The sequence below is a fragment of the Schistocerca americana genome, chromosome 7, assembly GCF_021461395.2.
Source record: "Schistocerca americana isolate TAMUIC-IGC-003095 chromosome 7, iqSchAmer2.1, whole genome shotgun sequence".
In the NCBI taxonomy this organism is placed as follows: domain Eukaryota; kingdom Metazoa; phylum Arthropoda; class Insecta; order Orthoptera; family Acrididae; genus Schistocerca; species Schistocerca americana.
Genome location: NC_060125.1, coordinates 551,861,382 through 551,874,078, shown reverse-complemented (window position 1 = coordinate 551,874,078; position 12,697 = coordinate 551,861,382). Strand labels below are relative to the sequence as shown.

The 12,697-nt window shown below is 39.1% G+C and overlaps 1 protein-coding gene across 1 annotated transcript in view; it reads right to left on the bottom strand.

Annotated features, from left to right (window-relative positions):
* Positions 1-12,697, bottom strand: part of LOC124621874 (alpha-N-acetylgalactosaminidase-like) — a 93,163-nt gene that overhangs the window by 48,965 nt on the left and 31,501 nt on the right. Inside the window, 1 exon segment of the mRNA XM_047147339.1 lies at positions 2,757-2,931. Coding sequence (XP_047003295.1) covers positions 2,757-2,931 — 175 coding nt within the window.

Here is a 12,697-nt window from a genome sequence, read left to right as displayed (position 1 = left end):
TGATTAATGAAATCCCTGGCAGTAAATTCTGTAGGTAAAGAATGGAATAAAATTCTGTATTGAGTGAGCGAGCGAGAGAGAGAGAGAGAGAGAGAGAGAGAGAGAGAGAGAGAAATTTATCAAGCTACCAACATACAGAAAATTCACGACACTTTTGGGGCCTTTGGGGCAAATCTTCAGGTGTTTTACATTGGTTTTTCATTAATGCTTATGCTTGTAGTACATTGGGCGTAAACAGCTTAGTTGTCAAGAAATTAAATCAGCACTAAAATAATATTTTTATGTGCTTGTTCTAACTGGTTCTCATGGTGATTACAACGAAGTGCAGGGCACATAACTGACATTTATTACAATTATTTTTGCACAGTATTCAGTTTCATTTACTATAGAAATTAAAAGGAAAACGTCTTTTTTCCAGAAAACAAGCTAAATAAATGTAACATTTCCATAAGCTACAATTATATTTGTGACCTTACATAACTATTTTTTCCTTAATAAAGACAGTCCCAAAATTAATACACATGTGCAGCATATGACTAACCCATGAAATCTGCAGAGAGCTACAATTTTACAAATGTGAACAGGTGGAAAACCATCACTGGCTAACCTGTTTACATTTAATAGGACCAGTGGAAAGAAAAAGTTAATATTAATGAAAAAAGCATGTAAAAATCTTAAAATTAGCCACTAGGGCTGTAAATATAGGGTTGGTGCATAAGTTTATAGCATTTTTCTGTAAGTTTAATAAACACGATAGATAAACATAACAGAGACTCTAGTCATTAATAATATACTCTCCCTCACTATCTACTACAGTCTGTGCCAATGACGGGGTAAGTTTTTGATTCTATGACTGTATGTGGTTTCGAGGCGAAGTACTCGTTGACCCATGTTCAGAGTGCATTTTCATCCGGCAAGGAAGTTCCTTGAAGATTGTTCAATAGATATTGGAAAGGGTGATAAGCTGAGAGTGCAAGATCATGTGAATAATGATGGTATGAAATGAGTTCCCAACCCAACTCCTGTATACTGTGTTTTGTCAGTCTAGGAGAATGTGGGCAGACGTTATCACGGAGTAGCATCACTTCACACAGTCTTCCTGGTCATTGGTCTTCGACTGCATCTGCAAGATGTCTCAGTTGTTGACAATAAAGGTCAGCAGTGATGGTTGCACCTCGGGGAAGCAATTTGCAGTACACTACACTGTCACTGTTCCACCAGAAGCCTAACATTACCTTTTGTGGATGCATACAGGCCATTGTACAGGGAGTTGCTGCACTGTTTGTGCTCAACCATTCCTTTCTTTTTCTTATGTTAGCATAAAAACACCACTTCTTGTTACCAGTAACAATACAGGATAGGAATGGTTAGTGTTGCTCAAGAGCCAATTGGTGATTTGCAAGCAGAAATGAACATATGGCCACCTGCTGATCCTTGTGATTTTGGTTTAGAGCATGCAATACCCATACATTTTTGTACCTTCTCCACTGCATGCTAAAGTCATAAAATGCTGGAATGATCACTTTTGCCAATTCCTAAGTACAAGGATGTAGAACATTGTAGATTAATGCATTTAAACGATCTTCAAACCCCAGAGATCTTCCTGAACATTGAGAGCCACTAGTGTCAAAACGATCTTCCTCAAAATGAGAAAACCATTTTCTTGTCATGCTCTTTCCAATGGCATTATCCCCACACACAGCGAAAATGTTTCTGGTTGCCTTCACCGCTGTCACTCCTCTATTGCATTCAACCAGAAGAACATGTCACAAAAATTATGAATGAAAATGAACTTTCATCTATTTTTCACATAAGTAACAATGTGATATCTTCCCCACCAATAATCATCGACAAAATTTAAAGAAATTTACTTGTGCCTCCTGAACAAATTACAAACACATTACCTGTACAGGGTCTTTCTTTACAAGAAGAAACCCAAAAGTTCTTGTATCCATTTGGTCGTGTACATTGATTACAGCCACAGGAAAATATAACACATGGCTGAAAAGTAAGTGTGATACAACAAATTGTCCTTTGAGAAAATTTTCAGAATTGTGATAATCACTCTCAACTTCTACAAACTAAAATTGTAGTAAGTAAAAAATGATTAGACAATGGCTACACAAAATCTACATTTTAGACATTTCTACACTTTTTCACGTGTTTTCTCGTGATATTACAGAAGTCAGAAACAACAACAGATGAGATGAGAATATTTAGGAGTAAACGGGACCACTCCTGTAGTCCTCCTGGCCTTAACTTCTGCTAATCCACAGTACCCATGTCCTCTACTCAACAGTTTCAGTCCCTCTGTCCTGTCACTCCCTTCCAATCGGCATGCTGCAGCTCACTGACTTTGGTACCTGTGTCTCACATGTCTAGCCCACGCACCTATCACTACTCCTATTTTTCACACCTCTCATCTTGCTCTGAGCTACAAGCTATGTGTCCCCAACCCCCTCTTCCTGCTCCGCCCCCACTGTCTCCCTCTAGCCAACCCCTCTGACACAGCCCCTGTCCTCAGTCCATCTGGTGAACTGCAGCTCCAGCATTATGTGTCTAGCAGCCTGCACAATGTAGATGCACAGGTTCACAGGTGTGTGTGTGTGTGTGTGTGTGTGTGTGTGTGTGTGTGTGTGTGTGTCTGTGTGTGTACCATATGCTAAAGCTAAAGAAAGGGAAGATAAATTTCCCCTGCAAGATTTAGAAGTAGAATTTATCTACAGTAGATTTACAGTTTAAAATTATATACTTACATAGTCTGAAAGATCATGAAGTCCACTTGGAAAGCGGCTACGATCAGGAACAAGCTGTCCACTCAAACTCCTCTCTTTCTCCAACCAGCAGTCATCAATGTTTATAAATTCATATCCTAGTGCAGCATAGCCCTCAGAAACCACGAGGTCTGTCATAGTCCGGAATAAGTTTTCACTGAACAGAAAGAAATATTAATTAGAAAAGCGGTCAATAAGACCCTCCTCATGCAAATATTAGATTTTCTAATTTATTACAGCTTTGTCACTATCATGGAAATTGTTTGAACAACTCATCATTAGCATATGTTCAATTACCTACTGAGAATAGTACATCAAATTTGATGAAATTTACTTTATTTACAGATTAATTATAATAATTTTCTTTTCACAAGATTCTTCCACAAAGGGATTGCTACCTGTTGGTTTGTTAGCTGCATATTCTAGATAATATGTCTTATTCATGATAAATTTTATGACAATTGCACACATTTATTAAAAAAGATACATTTAAATAATTTATACTTTACTTATCAAGATCTGACATTAATATTGTCCACAAGGTTATTAGCATACAATATGAACAGCAAGTGTCCCAACACACTGCTCCAGTGAAGAGTGTTGGGACCCCCTTGCTGTTCATGTTGCATATTAATGACCTTGTGGACAATATTAATAGTAACTGCAGATTTTCCGCAGATGATGCAGTTATCTATAAAGACGTATTGTCCGAAAGAAGTTGCATGAATATTCATTCAGATCTTGAAAAGATTTGAAAGTGGTGCAAAGATTGGCAACTTGCTTTAAATGTTCAGAAATGGAAGATTGTGCACTTAACAAAACAAAAAAAAATGTTATATCCTATGACTATTATATCAATGAGTCACTGTTGGAATTGACCAACTCATACAAATACCTGGGTTACAGAAGGAATTACAAAGGAGAAATAAATTTAATTTACATTTCAAAATACTACTATAATCTGCAAGACATTTCCTTTCTGTGACTTTCTTTGCCTTTTGGGGAAACAGAGCAAAAAGTAGTCTCTACATCTGACATACAAGAATAATGTTCAATGTTCAAGAGCAGTGGTCACTGCAACCAAGAATTTCCACATGCAGAAGGGCAGTTCTGTGCAACACTTTCCATTTGTCGACAATTTTATCCAAAAACACAACATAGCAGAAACAATTTCAAAACAACCTCAGTTTAACTCTGCACTGATCATCTGATGTTCTGGTTCAAATTCCTTGTGTGTCAAAAACACTGCCTTTATCATAAATGTTTGGAGATAATTTCTGGGATACTGGGAAGCCAGTGAGCATAATTCATTTCTCTCTCTCTCTCTCTCTCTCTCTCTCTCTCTCTCTCCCTCCCTCCCTTCCCCCCGCTTTCTCTTTCTTCGTCATAGACATGGAGCCAGAGCCACTGACAGCATGAGTTTTGCCACTTTGGAATAGCTGAGGCACATGCAAAGTCTTACTGGAACCATGATGATGATGATGATGATGATGATGATGATGAGTCCCATACTTCTTTACAGAGCGTAGGGGAGCGACGCGGGAGACCAGCACCGCCTTACTAGGCAAGGTCCTAGTGGAGGTGGTTTGCCATTGCCTTCCTCCGACCGTAATGGGGATGAATGATGATGATGATGATGATGACGACACAACACCACCCAGTCATCTCGAGGCAGGAAAAATTCCCTGACCCCGCCGGGAATCGAACCCGGGACCTCGTGCTCGGGAAGCGAGAACGCTACCGCGAGACCACGAGCCGCGGACATGTTCTGTGAAAAACTGGCATGGAGTCACACCTGCAGACCATTAAACAACTCTCTGAACCCCACAACACACACACACTGCATTTGGAGCTGGCAAACCTTAATTACTTCTGATGGTTCAACCTGAATGTTCCCACAATTTCCATTCTATTAACAGAGCTGTGTAAACACAACATAACACTTGTAAATGTTGACTGTTCTGAGTTGTGTGCCCTACTTATTTCTTCCCTGTGCATCCTAAATATGCAGCAGATGCTTCTCCAGACAGCCTTGGTTTAGTGCTGCACCAACATGTGGGTTACACTAACCCATAATCTATACTTCAAAAACCTTGTCACTAGCTCAAACTCATACACTGAAACTGGACTACTTATTCATTTACAGAGCCTAGAAATTCCATTCACAAGTGCACATACACACTGGAACACTGCTGTGTAGTTATGAACTCTTTAGTCCATTCTGCACTGCTTTGCACCACATGTTTGCACAAGGCACTCTGGCGTGGATGCAACTTAAGAAGTACAGTGCACTGCAGCAGCCTTTTGCTCTGTCAGGTGTAACAATCATTTCAGTTTTCCACCATAGGTTGGATCCTGGTGCTTAACTTTCCTTATGAGCCCACATCTCAAATGCTTCTATTCTCTTCTGTTTTTCCCTATCTGTGTGTCACTGCCATACAATACCGTGCTGCAAACGTACATTCTCAGTAATTTATTCCTCAAATTAAAACCTACGTTTGATACTCATAGACTTCTCATGACCAGGAATACCATTTTTACCAGTTTTCCACCGCAGGTTAGAGCTTTTTATGTCCTAATTGCTCTGTCCGTCATTGATTATCTTGCTGCTAGGTAGCAGAATTCCTTAACTTCATGTACTTCGTGACCGCCAATTATGATGTTAAGTTTCTCGCTCTTCTCATTTCTGCTACTTTTCGTTACTTTCGTCTTTCTCTGATTAACAATCAATCGATATTCTGTACTCATTAGATGCCATTCAACAGAGCCTGTAATTCTTCTTCACTTTCACTGAGGATAGCAATGTCACTGGTGAATCTTTAAATTGTGTGGAAGATATTTTTCCAAAAGTCTGACGGTGTATCACCAGTCTCATACAGCCTATACACTGATGCGAATCATTGCTTCATTGCCACTTCCCCCCAAAATTTTCGAAATTCCAATGGAATGTTATCAATCCCTTCTGCCTTATTTGATTTAGTTCTTCCAAATCTCTTATAAATTATGACTCTAATACTGGATCCCTTATCTCTTCCCTATCGACTCATGTTTCTTCTTCTATCACATCTTCAGGAAAGTCTTCCCATCATACAAGCCCTCAATGTACTCTTCACCTATCCCCTTTCTTCTCTGAATTTAACAGTAGAAATCTCCTTTCACTCCTAAATGTTACTGCCCTTGTTTTAATTTCACCTCAAGTTGTTCTGAATTTTCTATATGTTTAGTCAGTCCTTCCAACAATTATTTCTTTTTCAATTTCTACACATTTTTCATGTAGCCAATTCACCCTAGCTTTCCCATACTTCCTATTTATTTCATTCCTAAGTGACCTGTATTTCTGCTTTCCTGAATTTCCCTTTAACGTTTTTGTACTTTCTTCTTTCATCAATAAACTGAAGTATTTCTTCTGTTAGCCATGCTTCCTCCACACTTACCCTTCCTGCACCAATGTTTTTTCCTCCAGCTTCTGCAATTGCTCTTTTTAGAAATGTCCATTCCTCTTCAACTGAACCACCCACTGAGCTACTCATTATAACAGTATCGGTAGCCTCAGAGAAGTTCAAGCCTACCTCTTCATTCCTTAATACTTCCATATCCCACTTCTTTGCACATTGATTATAGTCTCTAAATTTTATCCTATGACTCATCACTACTAAATTGTGAACTGAGTCTATATCTGGTCCTGGATACACCTTACAGCCTTTGTGTGATCATGATGTAATCAAACTGAAATCTTCCTCTACCTCCTGGGTTTTTTCAAGTATACATCCTCCTCTTGTGGTTCTTGAACAGTGTGTTCATTATTACCATATGACATTTATTGCAGAACTCAGTAAGTCTTTCTCCTCTCTCATTCCTACAACTAAGCCCATATTCTCCTGTAATCCTTTCTTCTCCTCCTTCCCATACAACCATATTTGAATCCCTCATGACTATTATATTTTCACCTCTGTTCACTTATTGAATTACCTGTTCAATATCCTCATATACCTTCCCTACCTCTTCATCTTCTGCTTGAGATGTCTGCATGTATAGCTGAACTATTGATGTCGGTGTTCATCTGCTGTTGATTCTGATGAGGACAGCCCTATCACTGAACTGTCTGCAGTAACTCATTCTCTGTCCTAACTTCCTGTTCATAATGAATCCTACTCCTGTTATACCATATTACCCTGTACTCATGTAACCAGAAATCCTTGTCTTCTTCCCAAATCATTTAACTGACCCCCCACTATGCCTAGACTGAGTCTTACCATTTCCTTTTCAGATTTTCTAGCTTCCCTACCACATTCAAACTTCTGATATTCCACACCTCGTCTCATGAAATGTTATCTTTTAATTGGTTATTCAAGCTTTTCCTCATGGTCACTTCCCCCCTTGGCAGTCCCCTCCTGTAGATATAAATGGGGGACTAGTCTGGAACTTTTGCCAATGGAGAGATTAACATGATACTTTTAAGTATAAGCCACATGTCTTGTGAATACATGTTATGTGTCTTTAATGCAGTGGTTTCCATTGCCTTCTGCATCCCCATGCCATTGATCACTGCTGATTATTCCGCATTTTAGGCTCAATTTCCCACCACAAGGGCAAGAGAGTTCCCTGAAACTCTGTCTGCTCCTCTGATGAAAAGACTGTTGTCAGAATGAGAGAGACTTCTTATACCGGATGTCTGGCCATCATTGCTGATGACTTTTATTCAAAATTTAAGCAGAGGCATGTCTTGAACCCAGGACTGAGGACGTTATGATTACGAAACAAAGACTGTTCCCCTAGACCATGGATACATCGTTATTCAGTCACCAGTACATTAACTATGTCTGGTCAACAGTCTGTGATTTCCAACCACAATGCATTAGTACAGCTACAAATCCAACGACAACTGTTTTGAGACCTCTGTTTAGATTTTCTGACAGGCCAAGGATCTACCAGCTGAAGCTCTGAAAAACATCCTACTCAAAGCATCAAAGAGGTGGCTGCAATGGCCAGACATAATGTCCTGCAAAGACAAACATATCCACATCCATTATTCCCAGCCCCAAGGCAGTGATACAACACTGTCAGAAGTCTGTTTTCTCCAATCATTTGCTACAGCTTCAACAAGGATTTCTTGCTTGCTCATCTGCCAATACCAACTGGGTCATTGTTCGTTACACCATCCAGGCCACAGAGAGACATTAAGGAACACAACAGATTTCTTCACCTTTGAGCATTGTTGAGAAGTCAGTGACATCAAAGTTTAAACACAACCACAATTACAAAAATACTTTATACATTAGACTTTACACATCACTTTGGTATATTTATAATAATAAATGAATACAGTTGGAGTAATACATTACGTTTGGATGCTAGACTCTGCACATTACATACGGATTTGTTTAAAATTGTGTATTGTGTAATACTGCATTTTATTATCTCATAAAAGCAAAGCTCTTATTATTTTGTCATGAGATTCTTTCAGTGCATGGTATTCTTCACTCTTAAACCATTTTCCAGTTTTATTTTTAAATTTATTCACACATACTGTAAGGGTGGGAGATTGCTTAAAAAAAAAAAAATGCCAAAATGTTTATAGGTGTGGTGGATTTTTACTAATCTGTTGTCCATCATGTCAACTGCATGTGCATTTCTAATGTGATGGTGATGTACCGAGTTCCAAGATTAAATTGATTTACATTTTCCTTAGTATCGACTAGTTCATGAAACTAATTCCAGCAAGGTTATTATGGTGCAAGTCCCTCAGTACATCTAACAGCCTTCACTGTCATTTAAATATTATTTTCGCACCATTCAACAGGTTGCATAGCTTACTTGTAAGAGTATCCCATATAAGTCTTTCATAAATATGAAAACCAAGAAATTTTACTGACTTATTGTTCTGTTTAAGAGCATTTAAATTGAACAACACATCTTCAGTTTTTTTATTTATTAGGTTGGTACATAAGTTCGTAGTAATTTTGTTTCGTGTGTTGGTATTCTGACTGCTAAGTTTAATTATTGATGCCATCTTTTATTCGTAGTTCACTGTTTTTGAGTTTACATACTGTATTTTTGTCATCTGGAGATGGCGTATGGTGAGCTGTGACACTAGAAAATGGAGTGCCAAGTGGAGAAATCAGAACATTGCCAAGATATTATTCTTTTTTGAGATCAATAGAGGCGGCCAGAAACATTTGCGCCATATATGGGGTAATGTCACTGAGCAGGGCATGGCAAGAAAATGGTTTTCTCATTTTAAGGAGGATTGTTTTGACATTAGCGACTCTCCACATTTAGGAAGACCTACGGAGTTTGATGAAGATCGTTTAAACACACTAGTTCACAATAATCCACTTCAGTGTAACTGAGAACTGGCAATTATGATGATCTGTGACCATTCCACCACTGTGTGACATTCGCTTGCAAGGGGGAAGATTCAAGAATAGGGTGTATCGGTACCACATGCTTCAAGCCAAAATCACAAAAACGAGTGGGTGGTCATATGTGCACCTCTGCTCACTCATCATCTAACTGGCTTGTGAATAACACCAACTACTGCTATCCCATATCATTGCTGGCGATGAGAAATAGTGTGTTTGTGCTAACATAAGAAAAAGAATGGAATGGTTGAGTCCAAACACAAGCAGCAACTCCCTCTACAAAGCCCTCCAAACATCCACAAAAGATGATGTTATGCATCTCATGGAACAGCGACGGTGTGTTGTACTACAAATTGTGTTACCCCAAGTGTAACCATCACTGTTGACATTTATTGTTACCAACTAAGGTGTCTCCCAGACACACTCCAAGAACAACAAGCAGGAAGACTGCATGAAGCGATGCTACTCCATGATAACACTTGCCCACATTCTGCTGGACTGCAAAAAAAAAAAAAAAAAAAAAAAAAAAAAAAAAAAAAAAAAAAACCACACACACACACACACACACTCTCTCTCTCTCTCTCTCTCTATATATACAGGAGCTGGGCTGAGAGGTCATTCGTGACCAACCTATGACCAACCTTATTCCCCTGATCTTGCACCCTCAGATTTTCACATTTTCCGTTCTCTGTCAAACAACCTTCAAGTCACTTCCTTTTTGGATAAAAATGTGCTCCAAACATGGCTTAATGGGTTCGTCACCTCAAAACCACGTGATATCTACAGTCGTGGAATCAAAAAGTTACCCCCACATTGGCAGACATGTAAACAGTGAGGTAAAAAATATTAGTCATCAATAAAATCTCAGTTGTGTGTATCTGTAGTGTTTATTAAACTTTTTTATGAAAAAAAAAAAAAAAGATATGAACTTATGCATAAACCCAATAATTAGTTCGTGCTGAATATGTCTATTGTTGTTGCTACAGATTAGTTGTAGTTTCTCCAGCCTGCTATCTTGAGCAATCAGTGTACTGCCATTTACACAGGGCACTTTCTGAAGTCAATGTGGTGGGAAAATCATTATACAATTAATAATAATAATAATAATAATAACAAAAATAATAACAACAATAATAATGTAGATATATTATTATTATTTTTTCCTTTTTTTCCTGGGCCTTTGAAATGTAGGAGGGTTGAAATGGACATCTAAATATGAGAATTGAAAATGGAAATTAACTCTCCGAGTACTGCAGACGTGATACGCCATGGCGCTCCACCTTGCCGCAGGTCCTGCGGACGTTGTTTGTGCTGAAGTGGGCTTTCCTGCGGGCCCTGTAGATGGCATTCGTCGCGCGGCCTGGCCGGTACTGGAGTTCTAATGATGGCTTATACCGCAGCCGGTTCCACTGCCTGTGGGCCTACGGACATCAATAGCCCCTCAGGGCTGCATGCTAGCCCGTCGCAAGTTCTTTTGTCCCGTGCACTCCCTGGGATGGATGTACACTATTTATTATTCTGTGTCACTGTCCCTACTATCTGGGAAACACTCTGCTACGGATTTTGCAGTTGCTGTTCGACATTTGTGCTAGATGGTTCGTGTGATCTGCATTCTGCTTCTGTGGTGTTGTTTAGCTATCTGCCATTTCATCATGATTTTTAGAGTGCTGTCACTTTTGAGTTCCACAAACAAATGGCACATCGACGTCGTTGCACTCACGAAGAGATACTGGAGATACTGACAAGGAAATACAGTGACAGTGAGTGTGGCATCTTCAATGAATGTAGTGACAATGAAGATTCATCAGAAGAATCTCTTAGTAATACACCTCCACATACTTAACCTAGTAGAGCTCGCCAGAGCAGTTTTTCTTCAGATTCTTAAAGTGAAGATGAATCGATCCGTAAAAGGCCACGTCATAGTGAGAATGAGAAATTTGATTGGTAACAACGTGATTTCAGTCCACCACTTCATGCATTTGATGACTCATCTTCAGGACATAATTGCCATCTAGTGCCTGATTCAAGCATTCTATCCTTTTTCATGATATTTCTATCAGAAGATCTGTTGAAATTTATAGCACTTGAAACGAACCTATTTTTCACTTTCACCATGTCAAATATGTCGGAATCAGTTTGTTTTCGCCTATCCACCTGGAAAGATACAGGTTTTGAGGAAACGTATAGCTTCATTGGTATTTGGCTTCTCACGGCTCGTGTTAAAAAGTTGAGAATAAAGGAATATTGGTCCAGGGATGTACTTCTGAGTACTCCAATTTTTGGCGAAATTATGTCCCATGACCGTTTTATGTTACTTTTGAGAAGGTTGCATTTTAGTGGCAACTTGGCCAATTGTGGAGATGACAGTTTGTTTAAAATTAGGAAAATAATTGGTACAGTTCGTGTGGCGTTGCACAGTGCATAGAATACATTCAGAAAACTCTGTGCTGATGAAAGCCTATTATCGTTCAAAGTTCGCTTATCTTTTGAACAATACATTCCTTCGAAACGAAGTAGATTTGGAATCAAAACATTTGTGTTGTGCGACTGTAAAACTGGATATGTCTTGGATTTCATTGTATACACAGGCACAACAACGGAAATTGAAGTCCATAATTTGGGGAAATCTGGTGATATTGTGGCAACACTAATGAAACCATACCTTGAATGAAGACATACCCTGTATGTCGACAATTAGTATACAAATCCAGCCATGGTCCTCTGGCTTCACAACCAGAGAACAGCACCATGCAGTACTGTACATGGGAACAGGCACAACTTTCCGAAGCTACAAAAGAAACTGAAATGAGGAGAAGTTGAGTTTATGTCAACTGACGCAATGTTTGCCATCAAGAGGTACGACAAGAGAGAAGTGTTCGTGCTGACTACCTGCAACACTAGAGAAATGCATGACACGAGAAAGACAAACAGCATGACGGGCAAAAAAGTAATGAAGCCACAATGTGTTGCTGATTACAGTGCACATGTGGGAGCAGTAGACCACTCCAATATGCTATTAAGCTCTGTTGCATTTGTGCGTAAATCTGTTAAATGGTACAAAAAGTTTTTTTTCATGTTGTATACCTGTGTGTTTTGAATGCTCACACTCTTCACAGATCGGTGACAGGGAGCAAAATATCATTAGCAGATTTTCATTTATGTCTGGTACGAGAACTTGAGGAAAAATTTGCTACAGAACGGAGAAGAGATAGGAAAGGAAGACGCTCTGATGACGAGAATCCTCTTCGCTTTACCGGGAGGCACTTTCCAAATGTCATTCCAAGTGACCAGCCCAAGAAACGCAGTCTATGACATTAATGTGCAGTCTGCTCGAAACAGAATGAGCACCGAGAAACGAAATATGAATGCAAAACATGCAATGAACCTTTGTGCACTGACCCATGTTTTGAAACATACCACACAAAGAAGAACTTTTAGCCAAGTTGCTATTGCTGCATCTGGAAGATGAAAATAATTAAAAAATAAAAAAATATTTTTAACTTTGCCATTGCCGGTCCAAAGCCCGGATGAGAAAGAAGGATGAAAAAAAAAAAAAAAAAA